Genomic DNA, 15034 nt, shown 5'->3' with positions numbered 1-15034 from the left:
TACAATGTTTTCTAGTCTGGATTAAATCAAAAGTCCGGTGGTGCCCATGTGATCATGGCCTGCAGCCCACATACTGTGTAAAACATATTCTAAAGTGAGTTTTTGTCAGCCCTCGTGTGACAAATCATGTATGGAAAGAAAAAAGAAATCTCTTTGATGCTGCCTCCGCACTGCAGAGGGCAAAAAAGGAGGGCCACAACTTTGGAAGATCCCTGTGGATTTGTTGGGATTCTAGTTGCTCTATGGAACTGGTTTCCTGAGTGAAGCATGCGCGTGAAAATATTCTTGATGGTCTTTCTCCATTTGTGCTGCAATATCCCACTGATCAAAAGGTTGAAGGAAGATGCTGAGATTTGCTGTAAGTGCAGCAGCAAATGTGGGGAAGAAGACATCTGCAAAATACAAATAATAGTGAATTTAAAATAAATTAAATTTACAGATGTTGCATGAGGACAGAAATGCTTTCGACATAACAATGTTTGTTTTTTTTCACAAGTCCGCCTCCTGGCTGCTGATCCGATGTGAATGATGCAGAAAATCCCTTTAGGTCGGACTTCTTTAAGCACCACTGGACTTCAGGTCAGGAAAGCCAAGCAGGACTCTGTACAAGGTACAACTTGGCACCAGGAGGAGGTTTGATAGAGAAGAGGAGATTGTGCAAACGGATCCAACAAACAGTCTTGTTAGTTGATCACACAAGTGATCCAGAGTGAAAGAAACTCGACCCTTCACTTTGAGTGACTGAGTCGAAGCAGCCGAGAGGCTCTTTGTCAGACGGCTGTTCAGCTCTGCCGAGCCTGAACAGCACTGGACCTTTTCACAGCCGGAGGGCCACGATGAAAAGACTCATTCAGACTCTGGGGGGAATCGCTGCAGAGCGGCATCCTGGGTGAAGCTGTTGAAAATCTTTCTTAGCCCTTCACACAGATCAGATCCATCTTAAAAACCTGCCACTCTTCAGTGTAATATTGCGCAAAACAAAAACAAAAACACACCAAATCTCAAATACAATGTTTATTATATGTATTCCTCAACAGAGGCAATAAAAACCACTTGGTGACAACAAACTATACCAGTGAATGAATAATCTCGTCCTGGAAAAACACTGTTCTGCTCTGTTGAATCAGACCACGGAGCCGCTCTCGTCTGACCTCTGACCCAGATGTTTTATTTAACCCTCAACTTTTACACAGAACTTTGTTCGCGCGTCTGAAACACGTCTCCACTGGTGCACAGTGAGGTGACTGCTGGGCTCAGGCTGGACACTGTACACACTGATACCTTGGTTTACATCGCTCTGAACCTTTATGAATATACGTTATCATATACAGACATTTAGCAACAACTCATGTCAGCACACAAATTAGAAAAAGTTATATTGTGCAAATGCTTCATTTAAAACTGATCTAGGGACAATTGGTAACACGACCCGTCGCTCGATCCTCAGTTCGCACATCAAACTGCAGCACGTCATCATTTTGAATATTTCATAAAGCAACTTTCACACTATCTCCCCACATGGAAAAAACCATAAGGCCAGAACCAGTTCTTAAGACAATATGAATAACTACCAGGGGAACAAAATAGCGATGGCCTAACTTTTTTGCGCCACCAATGATGGATATACAAAGCCTAAACTATCGATTATGCATGGGTCTGTTGTCCATGTCTTTGAATATAACGGTCAAAATCATAGCATGCAAAACTAAAAAAATATACCAAAAGCAAAAATGAGAAAACATTAACGGAAATTATTCCGTTTAAAAATTATAATAAGCGTTGGCTCAGTCAACAACCTTGATAGCACCGCGTCTAAAAAGGTGATGAAACTCTTCAGTCATCGCTGCTGCACTTTGTGTTCTGACACTGGAGTCATTGTATCGGAGGAATAAGGACAAATACAACTATTGTGGGTTATGAAATCATTTAGAAGATAAGGGTGTTAGAAACTTTTGTACGTTTCTAATGAAGTGCTTGAAAGCTTCTCCACACGCCGCATCCAACGGTTGTTTTATAACTTGTACCGTGGTCGGGAGCCTCAGCAGAGTGTCATGGGAATATTTAGTGTTCAGACGCTTGTAGCTTGTTCCACATTTGGCTTTTCTTTTCCCTTTTAGGTGGAACAGACCAGTGACCAGGAAGAAGCACTCGGATTCCTGAGGCTGTTCCAGTGTATAACGATGTAAAAACAAAAATATAGATATAGATACTCCTGCATTCAAAATCCTACGTACCTTCGTTTGTATCCTTAACTAAAAGAGGTATTATCAGTAAACTGTACTTTATTGAAAGTTAAAAAAAAGTACGTCCCTCCCTGATGCGTGAATCTGTAAACACCATTTTACCGTCGTTGCTGCTGAGGAGATTGTTTTTTCGGGCTGCTGCTGACGGTCGTTACCACCATCGATTCATCTGCTGCTTATTTTCTACATGAATCCTTTAGTGTTTGTCTGTAGGAGTTTCCTGAAGATCAAGGAGACGTCATTAATTTGAACATTTTGTTCAACCAATATTTTGTCCAAAATACCCCCCAAAAATGCTGTATTTAATGTCAGTGTGACAAATGACAATATTGAACTGGGGGAATGATGGACGCCTTTACTATAAAACAGAATTAATCAACTATTAAATATAGTTTAACCATTTTGAAACAGTTATTTGAAGGAAGTTGACGTTTAGAGGGAACATTTCTGTGTTTTCTCGCATTTTATGATTTTATACGCTTTTTACAATCTCTTAATCCAAAAACTACTGCAGCTGAATTAATGTGGTGGAGTCAAAAGTTGAGCGTCTGTCTCTTGAATGTAGAAGAGTAGAAGTAGGAAGCGTCACAAAATGGAAATATTCAAGTAGAGAACATTACAACTGTACTTGAGTAGATGTACTTTCCAGTGGTGTAGACTGTACAATATGTAGAGTAGAGGGAGGTGTTGGTGCTGCGGTGCAGGTTTTTATACTTGGTTGGTTTGTCAGTTTCAATGCCTCGTGTGTGTGTGTGTGTGTGTGTGTGTGTGTGTGTGTGTGTGTGTGTGTGTGTGTGTGTGTGTGTGTGTGTGTGTGTGTGTGTGTGTGTGTGTGTGTGTGTGTGTGTGTGTGTGTGTGTGTGTGTGTGTGTGTGTGTGTGTGTGTGTGTCCATCACCCCCTGACCTCCTCTTATCCGCTCTTCCCTTCACACCAAGTTCAAATAAAACGTCCGTACCCAAAATGTCCATTGACTGAAAACACAATGCAGAGAAGAAAAAAAAAAAAAAAAACAAACAAATAGAACATGAAATGAAATGGAAAATGCCTCATTAGAAAGTCCTTTTCAGTTGGATTTGTCTTTGTCTTCGTCCTTCTCGGCCGGGGCCGTTTCCTGAGGCGGGCGAGGGGACGCGTCTTCGCTCCGATCGGCGGTTTCTGCCGTCTGCGGCTCCGATTTAGCCGAGGGCCCTTCTTCTTTCTGCGGCCCTGCAGTTTGTGTGCAATTGATTGGTGCGAGCACTATGGCAGGCTGCAAGGGACAAACAAAAAAAACCCAGAGCCCGTGTGAGAGGAATGAAAAGAGTCAGGCTGAAATTATTAAATGTCATGACAATAACAGAGAGAGGAGCAGAAGATCAGACACACATCCAGAAATCAAGACAGTCATCCCTCTGTCCACAAGTAGATTTTTGTTTCCAACACTTTCTTTAACAAATTAAATCATTTCATGTGCCTAATATTGTTGAGATATGCATCATGGAAGGAAACTTTATATAGATACACCCACAGGAAACCACCTGCTAACCAATACTATTAAAGAACAAACCCGTCTACATCACCATCAGCACCACGAATGATTGCTCTATCACAGATGTGCAAACACACACACACACACACACACACACACACAAGAAAACATGTCTACTCTCCAAGGGGGAAAAAATAAAACAAGACAAATGAAGCCCAGGTGGGATCAGACAGTTCTGATGGTGAAGTGTGAAGCAGCAGTGACATTCACAGACGGCTGAGCCCTCAGCAGCAGACGATCACACACCCACAGGAACATGACGGGCAGCGAGCAGCGATGGGAGGGAAGGAGGCGACAGCACAAACAGAAAGAGGCAAGTGGGAACAAATGGAATTATTTAAAAGGAGTTACTCAACTTGAAATTCACTTTACTCGGCTTGTTATTTTACACTAGATTTTTTTTGTTTGGGGGGGGGGGGCGGGGGGGTTGTTGTCTTTTTTTGTTTTTTAAAGTCTTTTTGTTCTCCGGCAGTAGGCGGTCATATCAAACTGGTATTCACCACAAATCCACTTCCAGTCCAGAACTGGGGCAACTCCCTGCGCCACAGCGCTACGGCGAGGCTGGTGAGCAGCGTGCAAGGCACCAGGTAGAGCAGGGCCGGCTGACCCATCTGCATCACGGCGAGGGCCACGAAGGTGATGAGCAGGCCGACGCCGTAAGCTGAACGGGAGAAGAGGGGGGGGGGCAGAAATATTGCCATGTCAATATTTCCAATAGTCATATCGTGTGCAGACAAAGTGTTACGTTACCTGTGCTGGTCAGTGATTTGAATCCTGTTCAGAGCGTCTTTCAAGGAGAAATGTCGCGCCCGCCGTTATACAATTTCAGCTGCAATTACACATCGTCTTCAGCACAAAGTACTGCCTTGAATTTTAAAGTGAATCTCTGCGGTTTTTTATTTTCCGAAAGAAGAATTCATCACTTATTTTATTTTGATCATCTCAGTGAAAAATGTAGGACGGCATATTTTTCTCTAAATATTACCCCCCTCCCTCGGGTCCGTATTAATTTTTTTCCAACAATGGCCCAATGTGATAGACCATCGTACAGCTCTACATAGTTACCAACATCACGACTGCAGTTGCAAATGTCATCAGGCATAATAAGTTGAATTAAACAAGGAGTACAGTGAATATTTTTTTCCCTACGTCCGCCCCCTTAAATGTTAATCCCATGTGAACAGCGCTCATCGTGCCATGCACACCACCACCACCATCTACGTACCGATCGTACAGGCCACAAAGTAGATCCTGGAGGACTGTGTTAGAATGTCAAACCTGTGGCAGTAAGCCACCAGCAGACCTGACGGGGGGAGGGAAAAAAAACCATAGGTCCATCTCATCACACTCAACACATCAGGTCTCTCGCTGCATATCGTATTATCTGATATTAACACGGGATATTTCCTAATATACCAGTTAACTACGTGAAAAATAATTGTGCAGTTATTTACGGGGGCTAACATTTGCACCAGTCATAGGTGTCAACTGGTGTTTTGTAATGTGTTGTCCTCAAAGAAAAGACCAAATAGGGCGACTGTGGTTCATTATGGTGACAAAAGAAACAACGCGATGAGCTTTTCAGACGTTCGAGAAGCTTGTGATTTAACAATGCGTTTGCCTACCTGGTACCAAGACGTCACCGAAGCCCAGGAGGGAGAAGGGCCGGTCGCAGAGAGCCAGGGGAGAGAAGTTCAACCGTGGCACTTTGAGCACCATGGGGAGCTGGAGGGAAACAAAACCGTCAGTGTTACCATCGGCCACTTCTGCTCTGGAGCTGAGACGGGGGCTTTCAGAGCTGAAGGAGCGGTGGTTATATTTCTGTACACACACACTATAAACCCCATCCCGCCTCAAAGGGGATTTGTGGAATTTGAAAAGAAGAAAAAAACAAGCTCACCTTTTCATGCGTGGAGGAGTCCGAGGGACCAGCCGCTACCTCCACCATTATACTTTCCCCACTCTGTGGAGAGAGACGGCCAGTGGTAGCGTAAAGCACGACACGGCCACACAGAGAAATGAAAACGTCTGAATAGGTTTGAAGATTTGAGAGAGAAGTGGCCAGACGTACCTTTGTCAATAAGGGCGTAATAAATACGAAGAAAACGTCGTAGACAAAAAGGACCGACAGTAGTAAAGTGCAAGCCTGCGGGGAAAAGGACAGGAAATTAGTTTACAACAAACATAGAACATGAGTCAAACATCTATTGTTCAGTACAACACCATTAGAGGGGCAGTAAGCTATTCTAAAGCAATACACGTTTTGTTAAAAAAATCTGCAAATATTTCCTCACGGTCTGTTAGCTGTCGGTTCTGTTTTTTTTTTTTACACATATGATGTTTTATGTGTATGAGAGAAACCAGCCCACCTTGAACGTGGGCAGTCGGACTGTTTTGAGCATGTAGAGACAGAAGGCGATCCCCAGGGCGTCCTGCAACACCCACGCCCACCTGGAGGACGGACACGCAGCAGCAGTGTGTGAGCAGAGCATGAGACAGGACACAGGCTGGTTGCCGGGTCAGTTTAGAGAAACGTTAGCTGCTGGACGTGGTTAAGATTACAGATGCATCTTGAAACAAGGACAGACGCATCACATTTGTCATTGACTGGATTCAAATCCATCTAGGGTCTTTCGTTAAACGCGGCCACCAGCTGTTTAATTTTTTTTCCCTAGGCATGTGACTAAATATGTGCATTTGCACTCTCGCACTTACTGGTCTTCGTTGCGAAACACCACCCAGGTGATGCTGACTCCGATGCAGAAGGCCGACAGCAGCAGCATGCGGATCTGTGGCCGCTTGTGCAAGTACGGGAGGTTGTTTTCTGGGACCCTGCCGTCACAAGATGTCCACAGATCAATTAATGTAATCATAACAAAAGTCATTTTCTTTAAATAAAACTCTGTCCGTAAATCCCACCAACAGTCCACGGGTTTTTTTTTAATTAAACGGGGCCGATCGTAAAGGTCGGTTTGTTTCGATTTCCGAGTTGAAGTGAACAGTCTCACCTGCACTTGGAGAAAGGAAGTCTCCTGACAAAAGGCCACAGGCAGCTGTAGAGGCCGACAGAGGACGCCAGACAGAAGATGGCGATAACCCAAATGGCTGAACGGCAAGGAAGCAGGGGAGAGAGATGAGACGACTGGCATGCATCATCACATGACATCCACTCAATAATGAGTGATAGCGATATATGCACTGTGTCTGTGTCGTACCCAGGTAGTCGTAGAAGAAGTAGAGAAGCACCAGCATGCTGCAGCACATGACCACGAACACGCAGATCATGATGGGGGTGACGTCGACCGTCTCTTCGTCCTGCTTCTCTGCGCCGTCGTCGCGCTTGTGCTTCATGTAGCGTCTGCAGGGGGGGAAAGGAGAGTCGGGGTTTGTGCGTCTGGAGCATGTCGCGCTCAACCTGTTGTGCCAAACCTATTAAGCAAATAGTCCAGGGGGGTTTGCAGTTCGCCGATTGGGTTTTATCTTTCATTTGTTTTATTAAACAGTATTATCTGATGACTGGTGACGAAGATGACCATCCAACTACCCACAGTCAATATTTCATTAATAATATAATAATAATATCATTAAGTCGACCGGCTTGTGTTCACTTTGCTCCCGAGTTCAAAACACACTCTCGTATTCCTAAATGTTTTCTACCTGCGGGTCGTGTGCGTCAGAGACCCCATCCGACTGTGCCCTTAGTCACCTGGGCATGGCCATCAGGAAGGAAGGACCCGGATTGGCTTAAGCCAGTGAGTCACTCATAACACTGCCCTTTACAATGAATACTGCTTGAGACACACACACACACACACACACACACACACACACACACACACACACACACACACACACACACACACACACACACACACACACACACACACACACACACACACACACACACACACACACACACACACACACACACACACACACACACACACACTCTAAGAGAAACAATGAGTAATAATACACTTTGCCAAGAAAACTCTGACTAATTCTCCCCGGAGTTGACTCCCCTGAAAGATTAACTGTGATTTAAATTCAGCACTGAGGACTTAAAGCACCGGCTGAGGGAACTCTTTGTCATGTCAAAAATTATTTTTATTACCTCCGCCCAAGGAGGTTATGTTTTTGCCCGGTCCGTCCAATTTGTTTTGTTTGTTGGCTGTTTTGTCAGCAGGATTATGCAAAAACTACTGAACAGAACAGATGTCCAAGATTTGGTCGAAGGAAGGGACAAGAAAGAACCCATTACATTTTGTCGTGGATCTGGACAGTGGGGCAGATCCAGGATATATATATATTTTTTTACTTTCTTCAACATCGGGAGATATGACAAAAAACAATCAGGCATATTTAGGAGACAGATATCGATGAATGTGTGCAATGTGGCGCAGCTCAATTATGTTTAAGGGGACTGTTGGGCCTTGGCTGGTTGGTTATGTAGTAGAAAATAATGAGCTCAAATTGGAAAACAAAACGTATATAAAGGGCAAACCAGTAAACATGATGATCAAAAATGAGCAAACTAATTTGTCAAACTTATCGTGGTTTTTGTCCCTTAAGATTTATTTATATAACACGACATTTATACCACTTACTATGTACTTGGATGGATCCAAATTAAAAAAACTTGTGTATACATATAAAGCTTGTAAATTCTTTTTTTGACAATAAACTATATGAAAGATAATGTATTGAGTTTAACTCCTACGACATCACTAATTATTCTGTGCAGATTGGGTTCAGTCATTTCTGTACATGTGAAACACTTAAAGAGAACTGAGCCTTCAAAATCACGTTGTGAATACATGGGTTGTCAGATCCCAACTTTGTCCCCCACATCGTGCCCAGTCCACTTACTTCTTGCGGTCTTTGCTGCCGGCCCAGTAGCCTCCGATGGCGACCGTCCCGACGGCCATCAGGAAGATGATCACCATGTTGTAGTCCAGCACCGGCTCGTTGGGCGCATACATGGCGACCTGTCTCCCTTTACCGAAAGTCTGCAGGAGTTAGAAAAACAGCTATAGGTCGGGCCGAGTCTACAGATTCTGTTAAATCAGAACATAAGCCATCAAGTAGGAATTACTCAGCTGCTGGTAATGATCCGTTTTGTATTTTTTAGTGTGTCTGCTACATTATAAACCAAGATATAAACCCGCCCGTCTCTCTTGACAGATTGTAAAAAGGTTGGAGTTAAAGAAAAAGAAAGCAGGAAGATAGAAAGTAATACATGAGGAGTGTGTCAACTACCCGACCTCTCACCTTGCTTATGTCCAGCATGTCAGAGTAGCTGAGCAATGCTACCGGAATGTCAATCTCCTCATACTGCGTCTTGTTTCCTGCTGGTGGTGTCTGCAAAAAAAAAAAAAAAAATCAAAAACATGGGATTTTTGTTTTCTGAGCGTTCAACTCAATTTAAAATTGAAAGAGCCGACAGCTTTGAAAACATGTTAGAAATGATATTTGGGGTTACCAGCCGGTCCTTGCTGACGATGAGCAGACCCTTGGCGCCGTTAATCTGGGCCAGTCGGACCTTTTCGTAGAAAGTGCAGTTGCCCCGCATCACCATGGGGATGCGATTCGGGAAGCCGCCCTCCGGGACATCAGAGGGCGAGCACAGGACCGACGGAGTCAGGTCGTAGGTCGGGAGACGTGACTATGGGACAAACAAAAGGTTTGTGGCATTAAACGGAGCTGGAGGAACATTCTGTTACGGTTCAACTCTTAGTATGAACCAAAACATTCCTGCTTGTTTGATGTTGATTTCTACAACAGAATGGATGCAACTATTCTTTAAAAAAGGGAAAAATGCTTCTTGAATCAGTAGGAAAAATGCTGGATAATCATATTAATCAATATACAAATAGTTTCTGCCTTGTGTTAAAGACTTGCACAAGACTGTTGGAGGTTTTTTTTCCTCCTAATGACAAAATGATATCCAAAAATAAAAACCCACTATATGTTCTAAAGACCTAGACCCTGTGATTCATGCATTTATTTCCTCTTGAGTGGATTTCTGTGCCTCATCACATATTAATGAGTCATAAAGATCTCTAGCAGCTGCATCGAGTGCGAGGCTTCCTAAAGAAAGATGTCATTGATCACCTGGATATCAGTGGATATACTGTTGTTTATCTCCATCGTTGTGTGTGTGACTGCAAAGTACTTTCAAGGTTCTTTTTTTTTTTATATGGGCTAATGAAGTTGCCCCTCTCGTTGTTCACCGTTGACTTACCGCCTTGTTGAGGTCCTGAGGTAGACGAGCCCACTGCGAGTTGAAGAATATGCAGTAGTCCTTTCCTTTGCTACCGCCCTTGTCACTGAAATGGGCCATGCCGTACTCTCCCACCACCTGCCGACAAGAAAACAACGTTAGTGTCACTCAGACAAACACACCGCGGGTGTGTTGGTGTAAGGTTGTAACTGTGCTGGAATAATCTGCTGAAAAAATTAACACAGAAAGTTGAATTCGTTCTTTTAGGCAAGTAGTAATATTTAATATATTCTTGCTGCAAGGGGACAAGTCAATCCAACAGCCCAGTGTGTGAGTACAGAGGTTGTACTTCGAATACAGGAGATGCAATGATATTGAAGCATGATGGGCGGCTCCCCTTTACAGCGTATATCTGGGTGGTACTTGATTACAGATAAAGTCATACTAACAACAGTTGTCTATAAAGACAGTCACATTGCAGGATCATGAGTTTCCTGAGTCACATTGCAGTGTCATGTATTCCCTGAGGTACTTCTGCCTCCACAGTAGAAAACAGGAAATACAAAGATCACGGCTGTATACGAGATACAAGTGCAGGCCGTTCTCCCTAAGATCAGCATGTTCTCTTTATCTAGTTATAATACATATTTTTCTGACAAACTGTCATCTCGGAAATATTGCAAAAATTAAACCCTTCCTCTCTGTGCTAATCTCACTGGGATAGGATTATCGCAACGCTCCCTCTATTTGGGGCATTAGCGAGTTGTCCCTGTCTTGTTTGCAGCTGGTGCAGAATGCGGCTGCAAACTGGTACCGCGAAGAGAGAGACAGCCTCTCGCGCATCTTTGCATTGGCCTCGCTCAAGTATAGGATTCAGTTTAAGATTCTTTTATTTGTCTTTCAAGCTTTAAATGTCCTGCAACCCCCCGCGAATACATATCTGAGCTTCTCTGCCCCCTCTCCTGTCTCAGATCCTCTGACCAGCTGCTCCTGGCCGTCCCCTGGTCGAGGCTAAAGGGGATTGTGCTTTTGATGAAGCTGCTGCAAAGCCTTGGAACAATTTAGTTATTTCTCTCCATAGACGTATGTAGGGTTAAACACTTTCAGCTGCCCTTTATTTTATTTTTTATTCTCTTTTCATCCTTTTATTTTATCATATTCTATTTCATCCTCTTGTATTTCCTTCGTGGACTTCTCTTGCACTTGACTTGATGCATGTGGATGAAATAACGCATTATTCCCAAAAGCACTAGAACTGTCGTTGTTGCTTAAACTTATGTCTGGTAACAAGGTAATGTGCGGAAAAAGGAACGTCAGACAGACAACAATACTGACGTGTGGGAGTAAAAACACTGTTCAGTTGAGTTTCACGACATTTATATTTGACTGATTTTCATTTGATAATAAATCTTAAAAACACCTCAAACCAGGGGATAAGATTTCAAAGTAAGAACCGAAAAATTATCCATAGTGGCTGAGACAAAAAATGATTTTCATTACCAATTCCCCCGATGCTTATTTTCACATTTTATAGATTAACAATTCATTCCAAACTCTCCGCCCCAGTTCCTCAACCTGAGTCCAGGGTGATGTCTTCAAATGTCTTGTTTTGTCTGACAAACACTTCAAGGCCCAAAGACATTCAAAGTTTTTATATGATATAACAAGGATAGAAAAAAAACAATAGCTTTAGAAGCTGGATCACGGAAACATTTGGCATTTTTTTCTTGAAAACTTACTTAATTCATTTAATCGATTCAAAAAAATGTTTCTCATTAATTTTTCTGTCTCTTGCTCCACTGATTGATTTATCAGATAATAGTTTCAGTCTCAAGATACTAGACGGACAAACATGTGATGTCTAATTAAACACGTGAATCTTGGGAAAGAATCACATTACATCAGTTTATACCAAAGAATAAATATCCACAAAAATAAACTTGAATAAAAACAAAAAACAGATTGATGACTCAAGTAGTATTTGATTAAAAAACGACGCCATAAACACCTTCATACTTTTGTTCTGGTTCCCACAAATATAACCAACCTTCTATCAAATGTTAATACACTTTTTACCTTTTTATTTTATGAACTTAAAAAAAAAAGTGATTTAAAGTCTCCATCTCACGGGGAACTGTGATCGCCGCCGCAAAGAAAGCTGCAGCTTGTGGTTCTTCATGTAGTTCATGGTGGATTATGAGTTATGTTTTGGATCACTGCCCTGTTGTAGAAGCCGGCCTCTTCTCAGTTTTTTACTTTCCTGACTGACTGCAGGACTTTTGCATCCAGATTCTGCTGATATGTTTATGTACACCCCAACTCTTGGTAACATGTTGGCACAGTTACTATTGACTTTCTTTCTGTACTTTAAGTTCATGAACTAAAAGGAGAGCAGTCCACCAAAAATTGAAGAAAGGCCTATTTTAATTTAATTTTCTGTTACAGGTGATGAATTTACTTGTTGCGCTTTGTAGACGTTTACACACATATACTGGGATCTTAGGGAGTTATAGGGAATAATAAATAACACCTTTTCTATTCATAACAGTCTAATTCTACCATTAAACAGACCACAGAAGAAGAAGAAGAAGAAGAAGAAGAAGAAGAATGACCACCAGTCGAAACGTTGGCAGTGTCCTCTCCGCGGATCAAAGTAGAGCTGGTTTGAATATCTATAGGCAGAGACATTAATAATCAGCAGTCAGCATTTCAGACCCGGTTACCGTTTCTTCCCAACTGTAGCTGCGGGCTAACATCTCTCCACCGTGTCCCGTCGACCGACACGGTCTGTTGTTGTTGTTGTTGTTGACACCGGTGATGATGATGATGAAGGTGAATCAGTGATACATGTGTATGTCGCATCTGAAGGTGAGTGATGTGTGTGTGTGTGTGTGTGTGGGCTTCCGGGGGCCCGCGGTGTGATCACCGCGAGCTCACGGTCCTATTAGCATCCAAGCTACTAGTCCCCCGGAACACGGTTAGAAAACGGTTAGCGGGTGAAAAAAAGAAAAGAAACAGCCACGCGACGCAACAATAGGCACACAGATGAAGCGTTTCCGGTGAAACGGGGGCGGTCTCTCTCACCTTGTGGACGAGGAACGCGGCCCACACCAGAGTTTCTGGGACCCTCATGATGTCGAGCTCGCTGTTGTTTCCCCCATCAACCACCGAGCAGAAAAAAAATCCCCCAGGCTAACGAAAACCCGTCAGCTGTTCCTACGGGAGACGCCCACTTTTGTGGTGTATGGGGTGTTTTGATTGGCTTGTCATTGTGACGAGGCCGCGAGCGCGTCTCTGATTCGTTAGAGTCACCGTCGGTCAAATGCAGCGACAAAATAAAGTCTGGGTATTGAGCCACAGCGTGTTGTTGACCCTTTAAAACAAAAGTGAAGAAGTTCCACCAGCAGTTTAATGTTGCTAGAGATGGAAGTTAGTTACTGTAAATGTTCTATACTGTTCGAAAGTTTAATCTATAGCTAAGATCTTGTATAAACTGATCAAATCTGAATCAGATCAATCAAAATGTAAATATTTGCTACTGAAACCTAGTGAAGTAGAAATACACGGTAATATAAGTTAGAAACACTCAAGTACTGTAAATTACAAGAGTCGCCAAACTGTACCTAAGTACAGTACTTGGGTCAATATACTTTGTTACTTTCCTCAACTGATTGACTGATTTCATGTTCTGATTCAATACAAAATAATAATAATAATAATAATTACTCATTCTAAACTTGGACATTAGTTTTGGTATTCTGAGTTGTATTTCATGACTGTATTACTAATAACTTAACTGAAGTATAGGATCCAAAAAGGAAATGGATTTGTATCATATTTGATTGAATTTGTTGGAAATCACAGTTGTGTACCAAAACACAACAAAAACATAAAATTGCTAATTCAATTATGGAGAGATGTGTAAACTGGATATAAATATGTTTTGCCTTTTATTTTATTTGATCTATTCTACTTTCTGTCATTTAGTTTCTTTTAGTTTTTTTTGCTATTCACTGAGTTGATTTCAGTCTTTCCGTGTTTTTTTCAGTGATAAACTTCTGTCAAAGCTCTTTACAGATCCAGATTTTTGTTTCAGGTGACAAGAGATTCCTCATTGAATAAAACCTCCTGTGTGCTGCATATCTGCTTGCAATAATTCACAGGGTGGTAGGTTATTCCCAGCATACTCAATCACTGCAACCAGGAAATAAGAAAGGCCACAGCTCTGCTTTCCATCCACAACCCTCTATTTCCACTGTAATTGCAGCCTACAGACTCCAGTGTAACCTCTAATCGATGCAGCCTTTGGCTTTTTTCAACAGCAAACTTGTGCGCACAGGATAAATCATTTTATATCGTGCATGGATCTACTGGTGTCATGTACTTTATAATTTAATTATTTTATTAATATAAGGATAATTAAAACAGTCCATTGTACACATCAAAAGGTTTGTACACACAAATTTTAAAAAATGAATAGAAATATGGATATGGATATGCTGCCAGCCAGACCAAAAAAACAACAACCCCAAAACAAAACAAATAAAAATCAATAGATGGGCATTGAATAATCTTAATAGACAGTGAGCATTATACACAATTCTGTGCAGTAAATCTGGTATAGGCCTACTGTTTTGGCACATTTATATATTATAATTTAGCACAATTGTCTGTAGCTGCTATTTACCCATATACAATATATGATCCATAACCCTACTTGATGTGGTTTTGATAATATTATAATTATTTCTTGGTATATGTGTATAAATTACAATTGATTTGAGTATGTGTGTGCTTGCCTGAGGCCTATTCTTATTGGAGCATATGAATAAAACTTCTGTCTTTAATCTCAGTTTTTCTCCCCAACTCAATATCTCTGACACGTTATCTCCCCTCCAGTTCTCTCTCTCTCTCTCTCTCTCTCTCTCTCTCTCTCTCTCTCTCTCTCACACACACACACACACATACTACTACTACTACGACGACCACAGCAATTCTGTTTATTAGCAGCTTATAGCCACTTATCAGCAACACTGCC

At 42.1% G+C, this 15034-nt stretch overlaps 1 protein-coding gene across 2 annotated transcripts; it reads right to left on the bottom strand.

Moving 5' to 3' along the window:
• Positions 1-999: 999 nt before the first annotated feature.
• Positions 1000-13233, bottom strand: sppl2 (signal peptide peptidase-like 2). 2 transcript variants are annotated; one of them, XM_035633139.2, is made up of 15 exons: positions 13081-13233; positions 10018-10134; positions 9256-9438; positions 9045-9134; positions 8643-8782; positions 6989-7131; positions 6782-6878; positions 6489-6605; positions 6143-6224; positions 5845-5919; positions 5674-5736; positions 5399-5498; positions 4999-5076; positions 4274-4434; positions 1000-3494 (listed from the first exon to the last, which is right to left on the bottom strand). In XM_035633139.2, exons 1-15 carry the CDS (start codon positions 13126-13128, stop codon positions 3309-3311), a joined length of 1680 nt encoding a protein of 559 aa, XP_035489032.2. In that variant the 5' UTR covers positions 13129-13233; the 3' UTR covers positions 1000-3308. The 2 variants fall into 2 exon arrangements, with proteins under 2 accessions (XP_035489032.2, XP_035489033.2); XM_035633140.2 differs by lacking the exon at positions 13081-13233 and adding an exon at positions 12720-12976.
• Between the last annotated feature and the right edge of the window lie 1801 nt (positions 13234-15034).

Source organism: Scophthalmus maximus, chromosome 5, assembly GCF_022379125.1.
Source record: "Scophthalmus maximus strain ysfricsl-2021 chromosome 5, ASM2237912v1, whole genome shotgun sequence".
NCBI lineage: Eukaryota > Metazoa > Chordata > Actinopteri > Pleuronectiformes > Scophthalmidae > Scophthalmus > Scophthalmus maximus.
Note: the sequence above shows the minus strand (reverse complement) of the source record. Positions and strands in the feature narration are given on the sequence as shown.